The 26,985-nt window shown below is 34.2% G+C and overlaps 1 protein-coding gene across 1 annotated transcript in view; it reads left to right on the top strand.

Annotated features, from left to right (window-relative positions):
- Positions 1-363: 363 nt before the first annotated feature.
- The window catches only part of LOC128556655 (fibronectin-like), a 55,939-nt gene continuing 29,317 nt past the window's right edge, over positions 364-26,985 (top strand). The window contains exons 1-9 of the mRNA XM_053542256.1: positions 364-370; positions 1,159-1,338; positions 2,159-2,284; positions 3,522-3,659; positions 4,906-5,055; positions 8,715-8,855; positions 17,832-18,146; positions 20,123-20,422; positions 25,660-25,857. Coding sequence (XP_053398231.1) covers positions 364-370; positions 1,159-1,338; positions 2,159-2,284; positions 3,522-3,659; positions 4,906-5,055; positions 8,715-8,855; positions 17,832-18,146; positions 20,123-20,422; positions 25,660-25,857 — 1,555 coding nt within the window. The remainder of the gene's footprint in view (positions 371-1,158; positions 1,339-2,158; positions 2,285-3,521; positions 3,660-4,905; positions 5,056-8,714; positions 8,856-17,831; positions 18,147-20,122; positions 20,423-25,659; positions 25,858-26,985) is intronic.

Here is a 26,985-nt window from a genome sequence, read left to right as displayed (position 1 = left end):
TACTTTCATTTTCTGCATTACAATATGAAGATAGAGGCGTATTTCTTTTTTAAGTTTAAAAATGGAATAGCCTAACTTAAAGCGACTTTAATACTTTTGTCATATATTTTACTGCTTGTTCGCATTCTTCGCATGTGATTGGACATTCGCAAAAAATATACAAGTACTTGCAGTATGTTTTCATATTTATTTTAATTTTTTGGGTTTAACGTCGCACAGCCACAATTGTGAGTCATATGGCGACCTTCCAGGTTTGATGGTGTCAGTTTATGTAGGAATTTCATAGGACTACCAGAAGATTCTTTTCTGAGTAAAAGTAAGCGAGATAAGCACGCTGCGACAGCACGATAACACGACTGCAGGATGGACAGTACGACATTAATGACGCGTTACCGCATTGTATGTCGTGCTGTCGCATCGTGTTGTTGTAGAGTCTAGGTAGGCATTAAAATAGTATGGCCCTCTTAAGAATTATAGAACATGGAAAAAAAACTGACGGCTTTCATGATTTTTTTAAATGACGTATTAGATATTTAGAAATGTCAAACTGTCGTTTCGAAGGAAGGGTTTATTTTGTAATCGTCACGTTAAGATTCTACACGTGTTCTCTTAATCGAACGCAATCATTTATGTCGCATTGTCATACTTCCAACGTCCATACAACGACAATAAGATGCGAAAGAACGACAATATGATGTGATAACGCTATATTTCTACATCACCGTGTTATCGTGTCATCTCGGAATAGGCTAGCGTATTGTTTCTTGCTTAGTTTCTATCGATATTGTAATGATTAAAAGACCAATACTTAACTGTTGCCTTTAGACGTATTGCAATACTTCTCATCTATAAAACGACAGAATGCTAGCCATTTTACACATAGCTGACGGATGCAGTGAAACGAAGGTAGTAAATCATTGGTATTCGATTATGTTCCTGTGGACACATACCTGTGTCAAATCAGAAGAATGATAAGGTGTTGGCAGTGTTCGTTTTTGACATGTTTTAAATTAAAATTCATATGTTAAATCAATTACATGCTTTAGTAAATAGCTAAAACACCTTTGGCAAAAATACTATCATTGAACATAATTTGTACAGTGGTAATGTAGTAACTGCTTTTTAACAACACTAATAAATACATATGATTGTATAAAGTAACTGTCGTTGATGGTGGATGGACACCCTGGTCATCCTGGTCTACTTGTACAGTGACATGTGCTGGAGGAACACAAACCAGAAAACGGTCATGTACTAACCCTGTACCAGAAAATAATGGACAACAGTGCTCTGGTAGTTCAACTGGTACTCAGACCTGCAACACACAAAACTGTCCCGGTAAGGCTTCATCTGCCAATTGATAGTTAAAAATCGTAAACTAAGCTAAGCATTTTATCGGTATGCGGAAATCAAAAACGATTTGGTTAAAGTATTTTTGAAAAAGGTTTTTTACAGTACGTTATATAAACTTCTCTGCTTCTTCAGTGTTATTACAATACTGATGAACTCTTAGATGTTCTGAAAATCAGCATACTGTTACTTTGATGCGTGTTAAAGCTGTGGTTTGTGGAGGTTTACGATCAGCAGTTCGTTTGATATGTAAACCAATTAGCTTAGTCAGACACAAATGAAGCATAAAATATAACATCTGTAAAATACAATAACAACAAGCAACAAATGCATATCAGAAGACTTAAGTTTAAAATAAAGCCATTTGTTTTTGTTTTTCGACTCAATGTCGTCGAAGATTAGCTTTTTATCATAAACTGATGCTATATTACCTTGATACTGCACCACCATTGTAAAAATAATCCAGTTTATTACATTTACTATTTCTCTTTTTAACGTTATCGCTATTGGAAAATGGCAGAGGTGTGCGATAATGTTCGAAATTCAATTTATTTATTTATTTTATTGAGTTTAACGTCGCACAAACATAGCTTTAGGTCATTTCGCGGTTTTCTGGCTTTTTTGATCGAAGAAACTCCAAGGTGCCCATTCGTGCCATATTTCACCACAAGCAGGTACCTGGGAAGAACCACCAAAAAATTGTAAAGGTTTTGGAAGATTTACAGAATATTTTCATTTTGATAAACTTGGGCTTGTGTTATGATAAAATAATTTGCTTAATAACTGGAAGAAAACTTTTTAATGGCAGTTGTTCCTTATGGACAATCATGTACACCGTCAGGAGACAAATGTGCAGGTGACAATACAGAGTGTAGTAGCAGAGCTTGTCAATGTGTTTTTGGATTTTACTGGAATGGAAATGCTTGTGTTTCGAGTAAGTACTAAAAGAAGTACAAAACAATACTTGTTGTCAGACTTATGATTGATGCCATTTCGTAGGTGATTTATCTGTTTTGTTTTTCAAAAGTCGTACATATGCATTCTGTCCACTTGTTCGTCCAAAATATGACGAGCATTACAGCATAAATAGTTGATGTTGTTATCAAGAAGAAAGAATAATTAAAAACGTCTTAAGTAATAAAATATAAATAAATTGTGTCATTCAATGACTTCCAAAAAATCATGCTATCCTGCAATTATATCGTCATAACATTTTAAAGATCTTCTAATTGCTATTGTAAATTTTTATACCTAATGGAGTGTCTTCAACATGTCGAGTTGAATGATCGGATGGAATGGCGATAAGTTTGTTTGTCTTGCTTTATAGAAACGTGACAAATAAACGATTTCATAATGACCTTCACATTATTCAAAGGACTGAGATCGAGGACTTTCTGAGATAGTATAGAAATATCATTACAAAATCACTTGCTCTAACGCGATCCTGTTAAACAAAGAAGACTGAAACTATGTGTTATTATGGTGTTTTATTATAGGGAAGTCATTGCAATTGCATAAAATTGCTTTTATTTTAAAGAATGGTTCATTTTATTTATTCCTACGCTTGGCGCATAATCATAAACGAATGTTCCGTTTAAGATTTTGGAGAATATCATCAAAACAAAACAAACAACATGTTAACCAACAATCTACGTCAATTACATATTCTACTGTACGACCGAGGACTTAAAATGAAAATCCTCAAAAAAGTATTTACAAACGTTTTGATCTAGGGTTGGCAAACTTCAATGATTGCCTGTGGTCAGTTGATAACTCCTATTGTTTTTATGGCCAAAAGATCAATTGTCTAGGCCGCAGCGACCTTGAGACTGAAAATGTATTCTGCTAAGAACTCTATGGTTTATTCAAATATCATAGGATGTTTGTAGGTAATAGTGAGATGACCTCTTTTTTTGGGATCAATAGGTCGACGTTAAGATTACAACCTTTACACTGTAAATGGTTCACTTTAATAACAAAAATACGTTTTGACCTACATTTCTCAACATTCATAGGTATATTGCCATTGGTCAGTACCTGACGCTCTTTAGATTTCGGCCAGTGGGTCAAAGCGAAAAATCTGAGTGATGTCATGTCTGAAAATTTGGTATGCCAGCATGGAGGGCATTTGCATTCAGCAAACCGCTTTCATATAATTATTGTTATTACAGAAGTTGGACTTGGTTACAGCTGCCCTAGAGGAGACGCATGTAAAACTACCAATGCAGTTTGTATGAATGGAAAGTGTATATGTAACAATCAGTTTTATGATGACAACGGCTCAAGTCATGGAGGAAATTGCATAATCAGTAAGTTTTTAAAAGGATATTGTCTTTACCACAAAGGTCTTGATTACAGACCTCAATTATTGCTGAAATATGGTATTTCAATATGACCTGCCAATTTCATTTGCTACCGCAAATATTCAGAATGTAACTGTAATACGCAAGTAATTATTCAGCGTATAGTAAATGTATTCTAGATGTTCTAGTTATCCATTAAATACAAATTAAAATGGCCGTAAATTAAAGGTTTATGCTAGTCAAGATATGCGTTTAAGTTTACAAAACAACTGAAATAACTAAAAATGTTGTGGGCCAATGTAACAACTTTACAATGAAAAACTCCATAATTGGATATTTTTAAATGATTTAAACTAAACTTTCGAGACTTTCGTAGAGCTACTAGACTCAATATTTCGTTGGTAAAGCCTTTGTCGGTCCGCTTATATCTACGTAATGGAATAAAACTTCTTGGCACTAGTCTTATTCCTGTGGATGTTTGAACGTTAGATATGTCAGCGTTGTTTTATTTTCTAATATTTTGGGACTTCTGGGGTTATTCTCTACATCAGTGTAATAGAATGTCACTGAAGACAGCGCAAAGGGTCGAAAAGGGTATTTCAAATTTTTTGTTCTCCCTCATGAAAGACTAGACCAAATTGAATCCCTGTGGTACGTTCTATGCTTCCAAATGGTTCTCTCAAATTCTTGGAATTGATTCACACGTCACACACATATTTCAGTGAAGGCATAACATGCATTGCAAAGGCTATTGTACTCCGATTTGCTTTTTTGCTTTACTTTTGTCCCTTTTGCGACTGAACGTTGTTAATGTTTCTTGTAGGCAAACAGATAGGATGAACCCAAACTTATTTTGTTTGGAAAGAAATAGATCTTACATATTTCTGAAATGGAACAAATATTCACAACATATAATCCACCAACAGCCAGCCAATGCCACAAACACCTCAAAATAATATCGAAATTTCACATCAAGTCATCAAATGCACAGTGTCAGTCTAATAGATACTGTATATGTAACGGTGGCTACTATGACTCAAATGGTTGAAATAATTTGGTTGAAAATTGTAGAAAAGTAAGCTTTAGTTCCCAGTGTTATTTAATAATACTTTTTAATAAACATTTACCATTGTACTGTTAATGTTTGTAGAGATGTGAACATTCTAAACATGCAGTCAGATTTTTGCGGTCACATATTAGTAATATAATTGGTCATGTTGGTACAACTGTTTTGAATTTTCTCGAACTTCAGAGATAGAATTAGGATCTTATGGATGTTCAACACGTGTATCAGATTCCTGCAAATCACAACATGCACACTGTCAGTCTAATGGATATTGTACATGTAACAGTGGATTCTATGACAATAATGGTGGGGAAAGTGGTGGAACCTGTGTACAAAGTAATGAACTTATCACTATAGCATGTTGAACGTTTCAAATTTACTTTCTCAAAACCGTTTTATGTATAATTTACTGATCTTACACGCACGCGATTCTGGTACGAGCATGATAGTATCTTTTGCGTTGGTATTTCAATTATTATTACTGTTATCCCTATCATTATTATTATTATTATGGTTATTTATAAGGTTATTGTTATTATTATTATGCGCCTTTTACATAATAATCACGCTTTACATATTGCAAACGCAGCCACACAGGACGCGAAATCCATCCTCTACTAGCGCAGACACAGAGCAGTCCGACCAGAGGGACAGAGTGAGATGAAGCGCCAAAAGGGATAAAGAGAAATCCTTTTTAGATACAAGCCTGTACGGTTAACTTGGCCTAGCTCTTTGCAGATAGGCAGTCTGATTCTTTAACGTGCCCAGTGTATAGTTCCGATACACGCAAGAACGTCTTTAGTAGGAAGAACCAGTAGAGGCCTCTTAGTTAGGTGGAACACACTTTCAGAACTTTCAGTGTCTGGACCGCGATTCGAACCCAGGACCCCTGGATTAACAGTCAAGCGTGTTACCACTAGACCATCGGTCCACCTAATATCTTCATATATACGCAAGCTAAATGTATATGGGCATAGTGAAATAACGACATTATAGAATTTACTTCAGTTTATCAAATTGAATATCAAAGCGACACAACTCTTTTCGACTTTGAAAATTATACATGTATCTCACATTTAAGTTACTGATCTCCAGTGCAAACTTAAACATCGTATATCTAAAAGCACGTGATTATAGATTTGTGTAATTATAATTATTATTATTATAAGCAATTCTTGACGGGTGATAAATCTTATTCTAATGACTTACAAATGTACATAAGCTCTGTATCTTAAAGACACTGATTCTGGTATGCCTGGTATGTGGCCTATGGAGATGATAAGGTCTGCGTATTGGCGATAAGGGCCAATACACAAGTCAGGACCATTGGTAGACTTGCTTCTGTTTATCATAATAAGCTACTGTATAGCTACTGTGCAGTAAATAAATTGCAGGTGATATTTCTCACCTTTATAGCAAATCAGTTCTCACCTTTATAAGGAGTTTAGAAAGCTTGATTGAATTAGGGCTAAATAAACAAAGTGATAAGATACAACAGTGTTTTATCATATTTTTAATAAAGTAAGTTTTTTAACAATTACATCTCATTATTGCTGTTTTTTATTATCAAAAATATAAAAAATGCATTCAGGCACATAGCTTTTAGAAGTAATAAATTATTGTGTATTTTGAACAATGATATATCTTTATTGCTGGATTTTATTATACATAAAAGAAAGTTAACATTATTTAGACAACACGAGAGGAATTAAGCATTTTTAATATATAACATCCTTCTGTCTATATACCTTCTTTATCTATTAAAAATGCAACTGAACGCTTCTTTAATTTCTAATAAAATCCAGCAATTATCTTTTTTCCCCGTTTTTATTTTGTTACTTTTGATAAAAAGATCATAATCATTGAATAAACAAACTTGCTATAAGAGTTATAATTTAATTGGCCAGGACATTACTCAACATGACTGAGCAATCAAAATTAGTATCTTATCAATTAAAATAATTTTGTGTACATGCTGAAAAAAGACTAAAAAAAACAACAGCATTTCAATTAATACAAGAGCTGTCCGTAAGACAGCCAAGCTCGACTATGCGAAATATTGTCACAGAAGCTGGAAATTATTACCCAAAATGTTTAATATCAAAAGAGTTTTAAGTTCAAAAGGGGACATATCAGAGTTATGGGACTTGATGCTATCAACTAGTTTTATAACCCCGAAGAAACATGTTAAGTTTCAATTCAATATCTGCATTAGTTTTGGGGATAGTAACTTGCATGTAAAACTTTAACCAGAATTTTCTAAGTCCAAAAGGGGGCATAATTTGCTCAAAATACATGTTAAGAGTTATGGAACTTGACCCAGTGAGGTTGGTAATTGACCTAGAAAAAGAATAAATAAGTTTCAAAGCTATATGCCTTTTGGTAATAGCTGTATGTGCTTGCACGCAAAACTTTAACCAGGATTTTCTAAGTCCAAAAGGGGGCATAATTTGCCCAAAATACAAGTCAGAGTTATGGGACCTGGTGCTATAAACTAGTTTTATAACCCCAAAGACACATGTGAAGTTTCAATTTAATATCTGTAGTAGTTTTGGAGATAGTTACTTGCATGTAAAACTTTAACCAGGATTTTCTAAGTCCAAAAGGGGGCATAATTTGGCCAAAATACATGTCAGAGTTATGGGACTTGACCCAGTGAGGTAGGTAATTGATATAGAAAAAGAAAAAATAAGTTTCAAATCTATATGCCTTTTAGTAATAGCTGTATGTACTTGCACGCAAAACTTTAACCAGAATTTTCTAAGTCCAAAAGGGGGCATAATTTGGCCAAAATGAAGGTCAGAGTTATGGGACTTGGTGCTATCAACTAGTTTTATAACCCCGAAGACACATGTGAAGTTTCAATTCAATATCTGCATTAGTTTTGGAGATAGTAACTTGCATGTAAAACTTTAACCAGAATTTTCTAAGTCCAAAAGGGGGCATAATTTGCTCAAAATACATGTTAGAGTTACGGAACTTGACCCAGTGAGGTTGGTTATTGACCTAGAAAAAGAATAAATAAGTTTCAAAGCTATATGCCTTTAAATGATAGCTGTATGTACTTGCATGCAAAAACTTAACCAAGGTGTGACGCCGACACCGACGCCGACGCCGACGCCAGGGTGAGTAGAATGGCTAGACTATTCTTCGAATAGTCGAGCTAAAAATGCAAAACACAGGAAATAACCAATTTACCTGTAGGCAATAAAATTTATGATTCTCTGACAATAATTAGGCTACATGTCAAGTCTACAGGGGTTTTATGGACCCTTATCAGACTGGACCAGACAGGATCTTGTATATTGTGGATTAAAAAGTCTGGTATTTGTGGGGGGGGGGGGGGGGTCACTTATATAGGAGATTTTCTTTGCCTTTAAGTAAAGGGAATCTTATATATATATGCGTGTGCGTGTTCGTTTGTACTGCTAGGCGCTTTGCCGTAATTGGTCTGGTATATTGTGGTGGTGATTTAGTTCGTATAAATTCTCTCTACTATATATAATAATTTATAATGCGAACTTGTATCCTAGCGGATCTCACGTATGGGAAAGTCAGCTGTTCTGAATATAATTATATCCCTTAATGCAAATTATCTATATATATATTCAATGTATCCTTGAGATCCAGTTAACTTTCAGAGAGAGAAAATATAGCTTCTCTGGTCCCAAACAGTTATAAAGACTAAAAAGTCACAACTGATTTGTGAGACATGAAAACAGAGATTTGAGTATATATATGCAAATGTTGAACCTGTACGAATGTGTAGTACAATTCGGGCTCATATATAAAGCAGCATCGAAACTAATCTTATTGGGTTAGTGGACTTGCTGTGGCATGTGCGTGTTCGTTTGTACTGCTAGGCGCTTTGCCGTAATTGGTTTGGTATATTGTGGTGGTGATTTAGTTCGTATAAATTCTCTCTACTGTATATATATATATATATATATGTATACCTTCTTCGTATGAATGAAATATCTTCTTTCTTTCTTTAGGTAAGGATCTCGGCAAGTCATGTGCAGGAAAGACACGTGAGTGTGCAGACTCTAATGCAAAATGTTTGGATGATAAATGTATATGTGGTAACAATTACTATGATTCTAATGGTTTTACTGAAGGTGGAAACTGTGTTAGTGGTAAGTTTGATTGCATCAGTTGCTCTTTTAAGTATGTAGGAAGATGCTAAATCCCCGATTAAGAATTATGAAATAATAAATAAGCATTTTATACCTACAGGTGAAATACTGAAAAATATCAGTGAGATACTTCCCTATATCACTCATAGTGCCAAATTTCTTTTTTTTTTCAGGCAAAAAATAACTTCTTTCAAATATATTATGTTTAACATCCCTCTGTTGCAGGTACTTTTGGTTATCCTATTTTTAAGCCATACATGGGTCATGTACAGGTAGACAATTTGCAATCTGTATAGAACAACCTGGCTAAACAACAATTTTCAAAAGAAATAATGTTATGCTCTAGAAATGTTACCTCGGTTATTTCAACTTGTCATTTATGTATGTATGTGCTTTCTTCACTATTCAACTGTTTAGTATCGTTTGGTAGATTATGCTGGCGACATCACATCATCAAAATTGGTTGTTAACTCAACCTTACGTGATATGCAGGCATTAATATCGATGTATTTTCCAAGACTGTTGTACGAGTTATTATCCGTCCCAATAGCGCTACAAACTTTGTTACGCTATGCAGCCCCATATCAATATTGCCTAGCTGTTTCTATTGCATCTATGATAATATTGAAAGTTGAAGCTAGATTTACCCAGGTCTTTCTGTTATTCAGTAGTTATATACATTTTACAAGATGTTTATTAACCTGAACCTCAACGCGTGTGTTTCTGTGGAAAACAAATCAAGCTTCCAGTCATTCAACGAACTGACATCATTGACCCAAAAAGTATTTTAAATGCATATTTACATTTGCTACTATAGGGATAACGCATGCTTTTTCGTGTTATAACGTTTGCAGAATCTTGAGAGATTGGTTGGTGCCAGAGAACGTAGGACGATGGTACCAACGTATCCCGAAGCAATCTTAAGATGTTAAAACACGAAATAAACATGTGCTTACGCTATTCAAGCATAAAACGCGAAAAAAACAACTAATTAATGAATACATTGTACCTCAACGTCATTACATTTCCATGGAATATGCGCGAATATCTGAGTTGTTTTTCATTTTGACGTCATTTCCATTTGAATTATCCGCTTTGGGGCAGTAATACGTTTACGCTTTGCTATGGAACGCACATATATTAAAAGGTGTTATATCAACACGCGAGCACAAGAATCTCTCTGTAAACACGAGTTTTCTCTCTTTTCAAAACACCCCCGAAAATTGACAAGAACAGCAGTTTTATGTTAGAATATCTGATAGCCGCGGATCTTGTATTTTAAACAAAATGTTTAAATGCAGCTTCTTTGTTTAGAAAGCAAAATGGCGTCGTGTTGGTTTCTATGACCTAAACCCCTAATATCTGAAATCAGTTTGTATAAGTGCCCATGGTAATTTAGTGCATGCACCGTATGTTCACGGAACCCTAAATAAATTCGAATTTATTGGTCTCATTTGAATATAATGTCGTTGATCTTCACAAACTAGCGTAAGATAAAGAATAAGTCGGAAGTAAAATATTAAATAAAAAGTAAATTTATTTGTTATCAGTAAGATATCAAATATATATTCACCATCAAGGAACACACGTATAATAATTACCTTCGATATCACACTGGAAGCAAACAAATATCTCTATGTTCCTGTATTTTATTAGATAAACATATTGGCAGGAGTCCGGGTCTTTAATAACTAAATCACGAGCAGGTAATAAAGTTGGTAACATTATTCGTATACGAAAAATTCAAGATATTATATATACATGAGTACTCATAATAGTACCAAATATATACTGGACATTCTCCTTGGTACACTGTCACATTATCATGATTGACCAAAGTGTCGTTACCGATAATGGGCCTGACGTTAGCGCGGAAGTTACATCCGTTCACAGAAATGACCTACGAGCTATTATCTCTTATCAGGTTCATTACAATCAAAGGCATCGGTCTAACATTTGTAAACCTACATAAAAGTTTATTGGAACATATTTTCATTTCAGTTATTTCGTACTTTACAGCACTATATGATAGTTCGATACATCCTTCAGGCCGTATGCTGTTATTATTAGCTCTCTGCATTTAGTGAGCGTTGGACTGATAAAGGACATTGGTACTTTTTAAACACGGATACCAAACAGTGCCTGTGGTACCGCCTATGCCGGCGAGGAATGAAGGCACTTCGCAAATGTTTACAAAACAAGCGAAATCTGTGAGTGCTTTTTTTTTTATTTTTGTCATTTTGTAACTGCATGGAGCATTTTGTCAAAGATCGGGGTATGTACGGGGTGACCAAATGTAGATGTATCTTATGTACATATCCATGTTAAATTTATTGGCAAATGATCAATATCCTAGAAACGCAAGGACAAATTGTGTATGCTGATATTTGTGTCGTGTCTGGTGCTGGTCACTTGATCCCTTTTACGCAATGTATACGCATTAATTTAGTGATTTACAGGATCACGAGAAACTTTATTCAAATCTTCATTTGAAATGAAGATGTAGATTGTAATAGAAATTTTACAAACAAAATAAATCTGAAAGCTCATAAAAGGAAGTGTTGTAAGCAACGCATCTTAAAGTTAATATAATTTATTGCACAAATGTTTTCAGAATGGACGACTTTGCTTAATTTCTAAAATATCTTCGTAATATCTACCAAATATCTCATGACAGTTACAGGCATTAACGCGAAATTTTGCTCTAAAAACTTTCAGGAAATAGATTAAAGAATCTCGAAATCATTTTTTTTTTCTTCAAAAATATTTTCAGAAAAAATGCGCACATTTCCTGGAAAGGTACAAAATGATATTGATAGCTACTTAGCTATCGCGTAGCATAAATATGCCACCATACATAATCCATTAAGGTTGAAATATACATAATACATTGCGTAAAAGGGACCTTGTGACCAGCAGACAAGACACAAATATCAGCGAGCACCATTGTCAGAAAATACAGCAATTTCATAAATATACCAGTATAAGAAATTTACAATCGTGCAGTTTTGTGAAACAGAATGTACAGCTCTTAAACATGCAAATAGGAGAATTTATAATAAATCATAAACAGAATTTATTTTCCTTTCCTGAAAACAAAACTTTGATGAGAAAGAAAAAAGCATATCAAGCAGCATAGAACGGACAAAGAAGATACTTTCTAAAAAGCATGTTTTGGAAAATATAGTTTGCTTCAATTGACCAAAACAATTTTGTACTGAAAAGAGTTTAAGATTATCCGTGAAGACAAATAGATTGCTACACTATTTGATCTGATAATTCATCATTTTGGGAAATTATCTATACGGCATTGACGATTTTGAGTCAGTGAAAAGAAATGAGTCTAGGCCTAACTATACTAAAGGAACCAGCGTGGGAGGCATCTGGTCTAGTCGCGTAATGGCTGCCAGGTATTTGAACACTAATTTTTCACTTGGCATGGCAACAGAGGTCTAAATTGAGGCTAGTTTCTGTTGTTGATGTATTTTTGACATTTTGGTAGGAAAAATGGGAGAGCAGGTTGTATTTGGTGAAGTCAAGCTCAATTTTAGTATGAGAAGTACTTCCAGGTCACAGCAGTATGATTTTGATGTCAGTTTACAGTAAGCAAATGTGACCAGAGAAATCTCTCTTTGAAGATACATGACCCCTACGTTTCTCTTCATTTTATATCAGTTTTATCATAACTCTTTAAAATGGGTCTAGCTATGTTTGGTAGCTCTTTGAAAAAGGTCAGTTTTATATAGAATATATAGGGAAAACTATTTACTAGGCTATTGTGACCTATAAGAAAATGTGGGCAAAAATTGAGATTTGTCCAGATATTGATATAAATGAACTAGTTTGGTCAGATTTTGGTAAAAAATGAGCATTTCATTGAAATTTTGCTGCAAAAATTGATAAAAACCTAAAAAATCACATTTTCACTGTGTTGGGTGTATTTTTTTAAAAAATGCACATTTACACTCTAAAGTTTGCCCATTTATACCTTTCAGAGGGGACATTTGGTATATTTCAACGTGTAAGTGTTTAATTTATGCTAAAAATGTATGAAATAGGGCAAAAACCAGCTCTGGCTAGAAGAACTGGTTAAAAATTATGTCGCGACATCAATTTCGAAGGAAAATTGGCACAGGGACCCGCATTACTGAAAATGCCATAAAACCTGGGAAACTGATTTAATCAAGCTGAAACTTGGTATTTTTCATGCAGATGTGTTACTGGTACTATACAAATGAAATTGAGACTATTACAGAAAAACATTTTTTCTTATAGGCCTAACTATACTAAAGGAACCAGCGTGGGAGCCATCTGGTCTATTCGCGTAATGGCTGCCAGGTATTTGTACACTAATTGTTCACTTGGCATGACAACAGAGGTCTAAATTGAGGCTAGTTTCTGTTTAAATTTCATTGTGGATGTATTTTTGACATTTTGGTAGGAAAGCAGGTTCTATTTGGTGAAGTCAATCTCAATTTTAGTATGAGTAGTACTTCCAGGTCACAGCTGTGTGATTTTGATGTCAGTTTACAGTAAGCAAATGTGGCCAGAGAAATCTCTCTTAGAAGATACATGACCCCTACTTTTCTCTTCATTTAATATCAGTTGTATCATAACTCTTTAAAATGAGGTAAGAATTTGTTCTTTGAAATGGGTCTAGCTATGTTTGGTAGCTCTTCGAAAAAGGTCAGTTTTATATAGAATATATAGGGAAATCTATTTAGGCTATTGTGACCTCTAAACAGTAGCGGATGTGAAAAAATAACCAAGTTTAAATTTATTCCCAACTATTTCGTCAGAGGAAATTGATAATTTGCCACTAATTTAGCATTGATATCTATATGAGATACATCTACAGCCCCCTACATTCCCCGATTTTTGACAAAATGCTCCATGCGGTAACAAAATGACAAAAAAATGGAAAGAAAACACTCACCGATCCCGATAGTTTTGTAAACATTGGCGAAGTACCTGAAGTACCGGAAGCAAAGTGAGCAACTTCCAATATCATCTTAACAAAAATCAAAAATAAATACTTTAATCAAAGCTGACGAAGCCTGTGCTCTAATGGCTTATTTGTGCTATGTCGACTTCTCGCACTTTAACCTCGCAAAGCGAAAACATGAGATTTAACAAGTTTAAATGGGGGGACGCGAAAGGAAAACAGTCGAAACAGCGGGGCCGAGGGGCAAATACCCGCTAATAAGGAATTTTCGAACTCAAACGGTGGGATTGCTTAGTGAAAAGTCGACGTGAGAATAACGATTTATTTCGCGACACCGGCATTGTGTCTTATGTTTCTCAACATTTCAACCCGCGGCCTCGCTTATTAGCGTGCTTTCGATCCGCGTCCCCGCCCTTTTACTTTGTGCTAAGGTGAGATATTGTACCTGCTCACCGTCCAACCTCTGTCCGTCCGTCATCCTAAACCACCAGGTCAATTTTGATAAAACTGCACAGAGATGTTCCTCGGATGGTCTTCCATTAAATGTGTTCAAAGAATTGAATTCCATACAGACTGTTGGTTGCAATTGCAACAGAAAGGAAAAACTTTAATAATTTTCTTTTTCAAAATCACAGGTGTTAGGGCTTTGACATTTGGTATGTAGCATTATCGAGTGGTCCTCTACCAAGATGGTTTCAAATTATCCCCTAGGGTCAAATATGGTTATACAGACTTACATAAGGAAAAATTTGAAAAATATCTTTATATTAAAATCCATAGGGGATACAGCTTTGATATTTGGCATGTAGTTCTACTAGCATCATCTAGATGTTCTCTACCAAGATTGTTCAAATTACACCCTAGAGTCAATTATAGCCTTGCATTGGGGTCACATGGTTTATATAGACTTATAAAGGGCAAAACTGTGAAACTCTTCTTGTCGAAGACCGCATTGTCTAAGGCTTTGATATTTGGTATGTAGCACCTCCTAGAGATCTTGTACCAACATTTGTTTTCAAATCATTCTCCTAGGATTAGATATGGCCCCGATATATGCCACACCCGAGGGGTCTCTCGTTTTACACTGACTTCTATAGGAAACAATTATGATCAACGTCACAAGATACGTCACAAGGCTACTTATTTTTAAGGTAGGAAACTGGAGAAAACACGTTAGTTCCGCACGTTATTCATTAAAATGTGACAGAAGATCTATGGACCTGATACGGCGAATCTATGTGTCATATATTTAGATGATAACTGTGTTTAGAAAAGATGCAATATGCACAACGTGCATGCGTCCTTGCAAACAAGCATTTTACAGCCGAAAATTACACATGTGGCAAGCTTATAATTTGCAGTAGTAGCAACTCTTATAATTTCCAAGAAATCAAATAATATTTAGAATAAATATTTCAATCGACATAATAATTTTGGTTCTCGTCTTTGCTTTTTTTTTTTTTTTTTTTTTTTTTTTTGTTTTGCATTTCGGTCTTACACTTTTAAATCAACAAATCCATGTCCGAAAGAAAATTTCTTTTTTTAGCGTAATCAAGATATTTTATTTCTACCTAATGGAATGTTTTTATAATATTAGAAATGATGTAACATACCCTTCTGAGATTTAGTCAATAATTTCGCGGCCTACGTGGTTCCGTTTTACTATTTTCTCGACTATTTTATGATAACATAACATAACATACCATAACATAAATTTTATTAGTCTTAAGCATAAACAGCTCATCGACATAAACACACATATATATTCACAAGCATGCGTAAAAACATATATGGAGCACAAACATATTATACATCGAGAAACACATAATGCAAAATTCTTCTGACATAACATTGCATTAAAGTTTTATATTTAAGTTAACCCATCTCAATTCTGATATTAGACTGTCTTCGTTTAAAAGCCTTAGTAATGAATAAGGCTAGCTTATTAAGCACTGACTTGTTTGAACAATTTAACAATTCGATAAATTTGTAAACACTTGCATTCCAATAGTAATACATTTTAATGTATTTTTTCCTTAAATCATTATACAATGTACATTTTAAAATGAAATGAAATTCATCCTCTATATCATTTAAAGCACAAAACGAACACAGTCTTTCATTTCGTGGAATTGGGTTGGTACTATGTCTAGATTTCTCTACCAACAGACCATGTGAGCCGAGTCTTATTTTAGCAATTGCACGTTTATATTTCAAACTGTTTAACACTTCAAGATATTCAGCCATTCCAAACGTTTGTTTCATTTCCTTATACAGGTATAGGGATGGATAACTGTTCAAGTTTTCAGACCAGCTGGATATAAATGTATCCTTTAGCCTTTGTTTTAAAACAGGCAAAAACAGGTTAATATTTACTGATCTGGGAAAAACCCAGACCTCACCAAATCCTAGCTGATGCAGCACTATTTTATGATATTTTGAATCCGTCACTCATTTTATGATACCATTAGATTTATTTTGTAATTATACTTTAAGGCATAAAGTATTTATTGATGATTTAAGATATCATTAACTGATTAAAGGATATCACAAAGTACCGTTATTAGATGAATTTTAATACCAACATTTTTTAAACCTATAATTTAGTGATATCCTATTCTGTATCATATATGATTAGGAAATCACAAAATACATTTAATGATACGAAGAAATCATTAAAGTATTCATTAAAATATATCTTATTATAACATCCTTATTTCGATTGTTTTGACATCAATAATCTAAGCACAATAGTATTATTGTACTGTTTTATTATTTGTAACGATGTAAAGATATTCAGAAATAATCTTTATCACAAAATGAATTTGTGATATACATAAATGAATTCATGATATCTGAAAAGTAAGTTGTGATATTCGTAAATGAATATATGTTTTATGACATTTAATTTAGTCATATTGATCGACCGGCAATTACTCTGGGTTACCTTATATTTGCCAACAAATTTTAACTATTCAAAGTAACTCTGCATTATTTTCTAAAGACCACTGGGTAATATTTAAGACTTAAATTTGCGAGGTCATGGGCGAAAACTCGCTAAACAGTGGATGCGTTGGAAAAACACACTGATAAGCAGGGGCGCCGGGAAAAAAAGGGCGAGTTGTAAGAGAGGTAATGGTGAGTCGCGAAGCAAGAAGGCGCTAATTACCGTTCTGAGTAAGTCAACTTTTTGCCCGGAAACCCCGCCGTTTAAGTTCTAAAATCCCGCCCGGAGAGCGAATTTCTCGTTATTTTTCAAAGACCACTGGGTAATATTTAAGACTTGTAAGAGAGGTAATGATGAGTCGTGAAGCAAGAAGGCGCTAATTACCGATCTGAGTAAGTCAACTTTTTCTGCGGAAACTCCGCCGTTTGAGTTCTAAAATCTCGCCCGGGGAGCGAATTTCGCCCCGCCTCTTGCTAGCGAATTAGCGTTCCGCGTCCTCTTGCTAGCGAGTTATCGTTCCGCCACGAATCTGCCATCAAACTTTGCAGTTTCTAAAATTTTGACATCTCGAATATACGAATATATGAATACATGCTTAAACACTTAAATGGAGTCTGTACCACTGGAAAACTGTTCATTGTAAGTTACTTACTGTTACAACAGTAGACATTGGTGCTGCCAATGTTAACTGTAAGACGGTCAGACAGATGACCCTAATGTTGAACTGATATCATATGGGTACTGTAGACCGCCCAAATATTTTTGATTCTTATCCCTTACTTTTGTCTACAATAATAAAATTTCATTACACGAGAAAGAGATATTTTGATTATCAAAACTTTTTCAAACTTTTTGACACGTGACCAAGTAAAAAGTGACTGTCAGGCCATGTGACCGCGCTGATATTTTGAATGTCATATAAGGACAAATAACTGCCTCAATTTCTTAGCCAAATTTGTTCAAAATTATATAGCTTAATTTAATGAAATTTAAATGTATTACAGCTCATTTAAAATTGCATCTCACTCTATATTTTACATAAGATGAGATTTTGTTTTGATTGATTGTTTAGTTTCTGTTGTAGTTGCAGACCTGAGGGTGTTAACAGTTACGGTGCCTTCTGGCTCAGTAGGACTTACAGAATTCAATGTAACTTGGAAGCCCCCCGCTGCAAATAAAGCGTCACAAATAAGCAGTTTTTTAATAGACTGGAAACCGAAGACACGGCATAATAGTCTAACTGGCGGAGACAAAGAAGTTTCAAGAAAAGCCACATCCATGGTGATCAAAAATGGTGTCACATCGGGAAAAACATACATTGTGACTGTGACGTCAAGAAATATTTGGACACAGTCTAATGTACCCAGAACGACATCTTTGTCAATTGAACAAGCTGCAAGTATGAAAGCATTTTATTAAACACTATCAACCGTTCTGTTGCATTTTATAGGAACAGATTTTAACTAAGGAAAGAATTGTTGTGCGGTGAAAAATCAGAAAAAATCGTGAAAAAATCAGTATCATAAAAATGTATATCTTTCCTCACTCCCCTTATTGTCCGCTCCGTTCCCTTGCATTTATGCTACTTTTTGCATCCCCTCCCCTTTTACTTTTAGTAAGTTTTCGTGGTTCCCCTTTGTTTTGGCAGCCGAATCCTAAGACGTTATTTGATTGTTATTTTCCTACTTGTGTAAAGCTAGCAAACTGCTAGGAGAATAGACTTGGATTTCCAAATAGAAGCACTGGCTTTTCGCTAGAACACGATAATATTTTAATATTTTAAGCTTTTTACTAATTGTTACAAAAAAAAGTAATTTATACGGAAATCCGTGTGAAAACTGTAGATTGCTGATGTGTATTTTTCCACTGAAGAAAAATAAAGAAGATAATCTGGAACTGTGTTTTAACATTTGGACATAATAAGTAGTGTCATAATACCTACTACATACATCATATTTTTCGTCATTACACTATTAGTTGTTATGCATATTTGTTTCAAAAATTTTCTCTAAATATAGAACTAGTTTTATTGTATGTTTTGAAAAGTCAATAAATGAAATGATAGCGTCGGGTTGTTGAACCAAAAGATAGTTTCCACGAGAGTTTCTCAATTTTGTCAGTTACCAAATGTTATCTCTGTAAAACATTAACTAATCACTGAATTGAATGAAATGATATATTGATAGACTAGAACCAGTAAAAATTCATTAAGTCATGTTCATAAATTATTGACCTATCAGCCAGTGCACAATAAAAATACAGATAGTGAGCAAATTATGGCACCGTCATTTATGTAACATTATGATGTCATTTTGACTATTTGCTTTTGCAGAATATGTTACATGTATTTGTTGATAGATCTATGTAGTTTACAGAAAACTTTGGTTGCTTTACAATATAAAATTCATGTTTGTTTATTTTTATTTGTGTGGAAGAACATTAATTACATTCTGTAATACAAATAATCTTTACTTTTTATTTGCAATACTCTTTAACAAGAGGACTTTATATTTCTCTGTACTATTTCCTTCCCCGTGTAAGGAATTCGCATAGTATAAAGATAGTGTCCTGAACATTGTGATTCCTCTTTCAAGTTATTTGAACATTTTATATTTTACCATAATAACATTACTTACTTATATGCAGGTTTATTTCAATATTTTTAATGGGATTAGGCTTAACAGTTAAGCTAAATAAACTTTCTTTAGAATAGAAGGTCATATTAAGAACATCAGAACACCTTTTTATTTGTAAATTATCTTGAAAACTGCAAAATCAAGAAAAAAATGTCCGAGACGGGAACTGAACCCGGGTTGTCGTGGTTAAAAAATGCCCCCTTCTTCACTAATACACCACGGAAGCATTTGTGCTGCTAAAAGGCTTTACTAAAAGTGCAGTTTACCTCTTGTACCCCGTTACAAACGCTTTAAAATTTTGAATTGAAAAATGATAAAAAATTAACTGATTCTAATGTGCTTCCACAACATACAATATGCCAGTAATTAAATTTCAAGGCCCTCTTAATATACAGTACTATTTTTCTGGTGTCTAAAATTCTTTCTTTCTTTTGTCGTATGATCTAGTGCCTTTTAAACCATACACTGACAAAATTAGCTTGAATCTTTTTTTCAGTTTAAGATTCATACACGCGAATAACTTGCTGTTTGTGACAGCCAGACAAATAAACACAATGTCTTGTCTTTTTGATAATATTCTGTGGCATTAAATGGTTCAAAATGTTTTTACCACGATATTTTTTAATTATTTTCTATGGTTTCAAACCTTGTGGTTTTCCTCAGATAGTGTACGTCTAATAAGGATATGCCAGTTTCTTGTGATTAAAACAGTTCAGAATAGAAAATATTGTGTTTTCAGAACCTGATATGCCAAACTCATTGACAACCGAAGATTTAAATGCTAACGATGGAACAATTACATTTGGATGGAGTGCTCCTGAAAGTGGTGTTGTTTCTGGTTATAAAATAAAGTTGCAGGATGGCACAAGTGAAATAGAGAGTGCTGAACAATCATCTTCTCCAGTTAGTTTTTCTAGCCCAAAAATAAAACATGGATATAGATATAACATATCAATTGAAGCAAAGAGTGAACTCTATGATGATATCAATTACGTATGGAGTGATGCGTATGTTGAACAGATCAAAACTGTTGTACAAGGTATGAAGTGAAACATGTTTGTATCTTTCATTAGTTTATGCGAGAAACATTTAAGGTCCTGGGGCCTGTTTCACAGAACTTCGTACTTTTTTTTTCGTACGAACTTCGTACGCGATTGGTACGATGACAAAGCTGTCTCACGAAAGTTCATAAAATTGTGACAATCGTAGGCAGTTGCGATTTTAAGAAAATGTTATCACACGGACTATATATACAGTCAAATACCGTTACCTCGTCGATATTCAAAGGACTGCAGAAATTGCATCGACGTATCCGAAGTTCGACGTAACGATATCGACTATCTGGAACTACATTTTGTATCTGTGTAGGACGTCTATATTGCCATTATATTCCATGCTTCTTTCAGTGGGTTTGAAGTGGGAAAGAAATAATATAAAACATAAATACGATCTTAATTTTATTGACAAATAAAACATCTTAATTCGGTTGGTTACCGTGTTCTTCTCCATTAACAACATGCTCGGAAGAGTTGCTAGGTATTCCCCCGGGTTGGTTACCGGGTCCTTCTCTAAACAAGTCTGAATGCAACGGTTATGTTCCTGGTTGAGTAGTCATTTTTACTGCGCTTCGATAACAACATTTTTCGAGTTAAATACGCAAACTGTTACTCAATCCTAAATGGCAGATTTTTTCTCCGTCAATCAGAAAAATATTTCGTCTAAATTAATTGTTATACTAGAAACAGCTTGCCCGCTTGCACGCTGTTTTAAAAGACTAATTACTGGGAATTAAATGCAAACTTGCTGACATTAAAATTGGGTTTAAAATTAAGTAACAAACAAAATAAATACACACACCTGATTATAATTCATACATCGCCGGACAACGATATGTTGATTTTCATACCATACAAAAACATGGATTTGTTTTGACAAGCTTTGATATCGATGAAACCAGGTATACAAACAGTTGAACAGACTTAGAAATCTCATCGAGCTAACAAAATTTCGAGCTAATAATATCGAGGTAATGATAAATGATAACATTAAAATATATAGAGAAAAATCGGGACCGACTAAAACACATCGTGTTAACCGGAGTACCGAGCTAACCAATATCGAGGTGAAGATATTCGACTGCATGTAGTAAAACGCAGAACATGTTGTGTTATAGTATTTTTCATTATTGCAAAACACTTTAATGCAAAGAATTAAAATGCCCCATCATATTTTTACGTTATCAGACTATTAGTATTAACTTAGGACAAAACAAAAACAAACCCTGAGAATATCCCTTTACGCACATGTCACAGGGTCAGAAAATATGCAGCCAGACCAGGACTGGAACCCGGGGCCTCGGAATGCCGCTCTACCGACTGACCTATTCAAGTTCTATACTGTGAAATATTTCCCGAACATTTTGAAATTTATCTTAGAATTATCAGCGGGTACCTTTATATATAAGCAATTACAGTCGTCGGGAAATAACAAATGCAATGCCGCCACGGTCCCATGTTGGGTGCCAAATGTTACAGGGTGAGAAAAAATGTGCAGCCAGACCGGGACTCGAACCCGGGGCCTCGGAATACCGTCCGGATGCTCTACCGACTGGTCTACCCGGCCGCATTCACATTTTCTCCCCGTTTTAATATTCAAATGTCACACATATCCAGTACAACCTTGTTCAAATGTCAGCAAACAACAGATTTGCGTGTTTTTCAGCTTAGTCAGATAGTACTTTAATGCATTAAACACCGCAGAAGTGCAATTCTAGAAATTCTCTAATAAATAAGTCATGCACGAAAAAAGGAAGAAATAAATATCTCTAATAAATACCACAATACTGATTTATGGTTGCTCTACAAGTATTATGTACATGTGCGGATACATGCCCAGTTTAATACCATATCATATAAGTATATCCTGAGCGAAATAATAAAAACCTCGCGTTGCTTTCTCTTAAAATGTCGTAAAAGAAAACATCAAGTCATCAAGAATGACGCTTAAAATAGTTATTTTTTAGTATCATAAAGTCGGGAGGTCAAGGTCTTTTTGCATTTAAGTTGAAGAAAAAACATCATTTTATTGATTTTGTTGATATAAATAGCTACTTTGTAATGCATAGAAGCGGTAGCCTAAGGGATATTATCACGCAATACGTGTACATAATTTAATGTCAAATGCATTACGCCATAGCGTCAGACGTTATTGTGGCGCTTGAAAAAGAACAACTCACTAAACAGGCAAAGGAATTTGGCGAATATCTTTAGAGATATAGATTAAAATACTTGATAATGTGTTAGGATTGAAATAAAAAGTCTCAAAAGTGGTTTGCTCCCGAATGAATTCGTTGTTTGGCGTTCAGATGCGAAAGAATTATATCACGAGGATGCACCCGACGACAAATCACTGTTTGGGATATATCGTTTCTAGAATAAAATCTTATCGGCAATATATAAAATTATGTTTGTTTTATGCGATGGAACTTGAAGGGCTTGGTCTTGCGGAAGATATGATTCTTTGGTTCAGGTCATATTTATCGGAGGGACAACAACTTCTTGATGTTTCTGGTACATGTTTTAAGCCTAGTAAAATTACATGTGGTGTTCCATAAGGGTCAATTCTATGACCTATTTTATTTTTAGTTTATGTAATGATATGTCCGCAGAAGTCAAAAGTACATTATTACTTTATGCTGATGACTCCGCTAGCTTGGTATTTGGAAAAATCGGTCAGCCATTGAAAAAGAGCTAACAGAAGATCTTGAATCAGTTAATCAGTGATTAATTGATAACATGCTGTCCTCCTATTTAGGAAAAACAGAGTCAATTCTATTCGGCTCAAAGCCCAGTTTAAGGTCAGATAATAACCTTCATATAAGTTGCAATGGTCGAACTATAAATTCCACTTCATCTGTCAAGTATTTAGGTGCAACTTTAGATTAGAGTATTAATGAAGAATACATAGCTAACTCTATTATCAACAAAGCAAATACCGGGTTAAAATTTCTGTATAGGAAACAGAATTTTTTTTCCTGATCATACTAAAAGACTTTTGAGTTTTAGCTTTGATGCAGTGTCATCTTTTTGGTTTTACGGCTTATCTCAATTTCGGAAAACAAGCTACATGTTACCAAAAATAAATTAATCAGGTTTATACTCAATCTGAAAAATGGGTCCCATATTGCCCAAATACATTATTTTCATTGAACTGGTTACCCATCTGTAAAAGGGTGGAACAAATATAATTGTGACATGTTTTCAAAATTAAGAATGGTCAATCTCCTGACTATATGAGTCGATATTTTTTGTGATCCAAGATTCTGTGCATTCATATAGAACAAGGTCTAGTGACAGTGGGTATTTTATGCTACTATGCTACCTAGGGTGAAAGGCTTTGGTTTGAAGTCTTTTTCCGTTGTAGGTTGTACAATATGGAATATTGCTTCCATCTCAAATAAAGAATCTGTCTAGCGTTGCTTTTTTCAAAAGTGTTGTTAAGGATGTTTTCTTATTTTTTGTTATATATTAGATAACATTGGCATAACTTTGTCCTTTTGTGCAAAACTTTGTACCTAGTCTTTTATTAAATGCATGTTTTAATTAAATATCTTAAGTCTTTAATACAGTAGAATTAAGGGATTTCTTCCCTTTCTCTGAGTTATCTCAGATATTGATTTACTGATATGGTTCATTACATATGCATATTTCATAGATTTTATCATTTTAACCTTGCTGATAAATTTTAACATATATTAAATGCTGTCATTGTTACCATGTTGTCAATATCGAAGTAAACAAATACATATCGTATTAAATATACCATACAAAGAAGCGTCGAAATGTAAAGCCCACTTTCTTTACAACGATATAATCCAAGTTGATCAGGTCGGTGTGGGTGTTAGTACACAACTTCACATGTTGACAATAAATGTTCATGGGAAAAAAGAAAGAAATCTTAATGAAATTTTAGCAATTTGTTAGTTTTTTATGTACAAATATGTGGATTTTTTTAAAACAAAATTTACTCTGAAATACCTAAAGCATTCTAGACGAAATTGTCTTTGCACTAGCACATTATAGTGATCTAAATTGAGTCCAGGTTTCATAGGTTTATGTAAGATATGTCACAAGTTATGAAGCCGAAATAGCTATATCGATAGTATCCTATATAGTTAACACTACAAACTACCAAGGGCCATGACTCTGATTTTACTTGGGCAATCTGACTGAAACTTGACGTGCCGCATTTTCATATTATAGTGGAAATGTGCCTTTGGCGGGGGATAAAAGAAAATGTGAAGTATAATTCTCGTCACTTGAACGCGGGATGCTCTTCTTATATATTTTGCTGTAAATAAACACTGCGAAGAATGATATTATTATTTATCTGAAAAAGGAGCCTCGATTATATTTATTCATTATTCTATGAGCTTTCATGAAAGGATAACGAACTTTCAGATTCTTTCATTTTCTTTTCATTTACATCCGTTGTAAAGTATGTCTGGTGCTTATGCTTACTTTGGTCTTTATTAAAGATTTCATCATTATACACTTAATTGTTTTCTACACTGGAATAATCTGGCTTTCTGTAAAAAAGGTTTTATTTATATTCGCACTGACTTCGTACGAACGCTTTGTGAAACAGACGTAAAAGCTTCTAAAATGTTTGAACGTTTTCCGTGCGCAAAGTCGTACGGACTTCGTACGAAAACGTTTTGTGGAAAAGGGCCAAAGATCAAATATGTGTATCCAAATATGTGTATAAATCGTCTTAGGAACATGGTTTGATGTGCAATAAATTAACCACCATACTCATTATGAATTATCTTGGAGTGATGCTATTTTGGATGCATTTTGAAATGACCGTAAACTTAACATTATTTCAAAAAATAAAATACGTTAATTCCAGGTGTAAAACTGCAAATGAAATAAAAAAAGTCCAGTTTATAAATTATCATTTATATGCATAATTTACTTAGACGTGTTTCGAGACATACACGATTTAAAAAAAAAAAAATATTCAACGTGAAATGTTACATATTTCTGTCTTACCTTTGAGTTGATAAAATATAGTGATTTTTTATTGTTTATAAATGACCTTAAATGTGTCATGTATTCAATATTCGTAGTAGAACAAAGTGGAGATCCCACTCTATTTCTCCGTCAAACCCAGATAATAAACGGATCCGGAATTGATTGCAGTTTTATAAATGGCAAATATAAATTGCAACTCATCCGCTATATAAAAAACCAGGCTTTGTCCTAATATTTACAGTGCCGAGCGCCCCGCGAAATGTGCAATGTGACACAGTCAAAGATGAATCAATTACATTGACATGGCTGGCTCCGGAATTTCCTAAAGGAGATCTTGTTAGATATTTCATACGGGTCCTAAATTCAAGCCAGCAACAGTTGTTTAGTACAAGCAGTTCACATGTCGTAGAAGGTTATACAGTGACGTCGCTGAGGCCAGGTAATGTATATGATATGCTTTGATCGCTTGGTTCGCACATGTTGAAAGGAATTGTTAATGTAGTTATATTTATCAATTTCACGCATTAATTCAAACTCCGAGCTTATATATAGGTAATTGGGCTTTGTGGTGCCACAAAAAGAATGTAAATAAGTAATTATGATATTAAATGATTTTAGTTTAATTTGAATCCTTAATATTTCGGACATTGGTAGGAAACGAGTCTGAAGTAAACTGAATAATGTATATATTGTGAGCGTTTAACAAAAAAGTCACAATTAGTCAAGTTTTGCATAAAAGCTGATTCTTAAAGTGGTCAATTTTGGCATCACCGTTTATCACGGTGTATAATTAATAGAATAACACACATAATTTATATTGCTTGAATAAGAAATTATCACTGACAATTAAAATACTATTACTGGTACATCTCAGTAACGAAAGCAGTAGGCGACAAAGGAATTTTTCAGGTCAATTACATTTCAGTTTTCGATCTTTTTTTTTCATTGGTATCGTTTGGTGTGCATGCTCAGCTGCACACTCATTCTCCCTAACTTTTTCAACAGCCTGACATTGAATACTCTGTATTCCTGATATTCTTGCTACGTAGTTTTTTTTTCTTTGTGATTGCTGTCAATTTGCAATTGGCACATCTATGATAGAACATCTATATAAATACTCTAAATTATTTGACATAAAAGATCTTCTATACATGTACACTCATTGAAACATATTTTAAAGGATGATATCTGTCTTTAGCGCCCTTACTTGGATTCAGTACTGTTATATTTTCTGGACCGTATTGATCATTGAGTCTACTCAATGTACATGGGTTATAGAGTTCTGCTTGTATAAATCAAGTTGACAAGTAAACACCATGAGCTAATGTAAGGAGATGAAAATATTTCAACCTTAGAGTTAAGACGATGCTAGAGGAAATGAGGGATGTTGCACTTATAGCAGCAAACAGACAGCAATTATGATTCAGAGTCATATCGAACACTCGCATTTAAAACTTAAATAAGATTTGATAAATCAACCCGCAAGTACATAACGTGCTCACCGCAACCGCCAACTTCTACTTATTCATATTCATAGTTAAAACATTGTCATGACGTCAATCCTTTG

The sequence above is a fragment of the Mercenaria mercenaria genome, chromosome 4, assembly GCF_021730395.1.
Source record: "Mercenaria mercenaria strain notata chromosome 4, MADL_Memer_1, whole genome shotgun sequence".
Taxonomy (NCBI): Eukaryota; Metazoa; Mollusca; class Bivalvia; order Venerida; family Veneridae; genus Mercenaria; species Mercenaria mercenaria.
The sequence above is the reverse complement of the archived record's forward strand: the minus strand, read 5'-3'. Positions and strand labels throughout refer to the sequence as shown.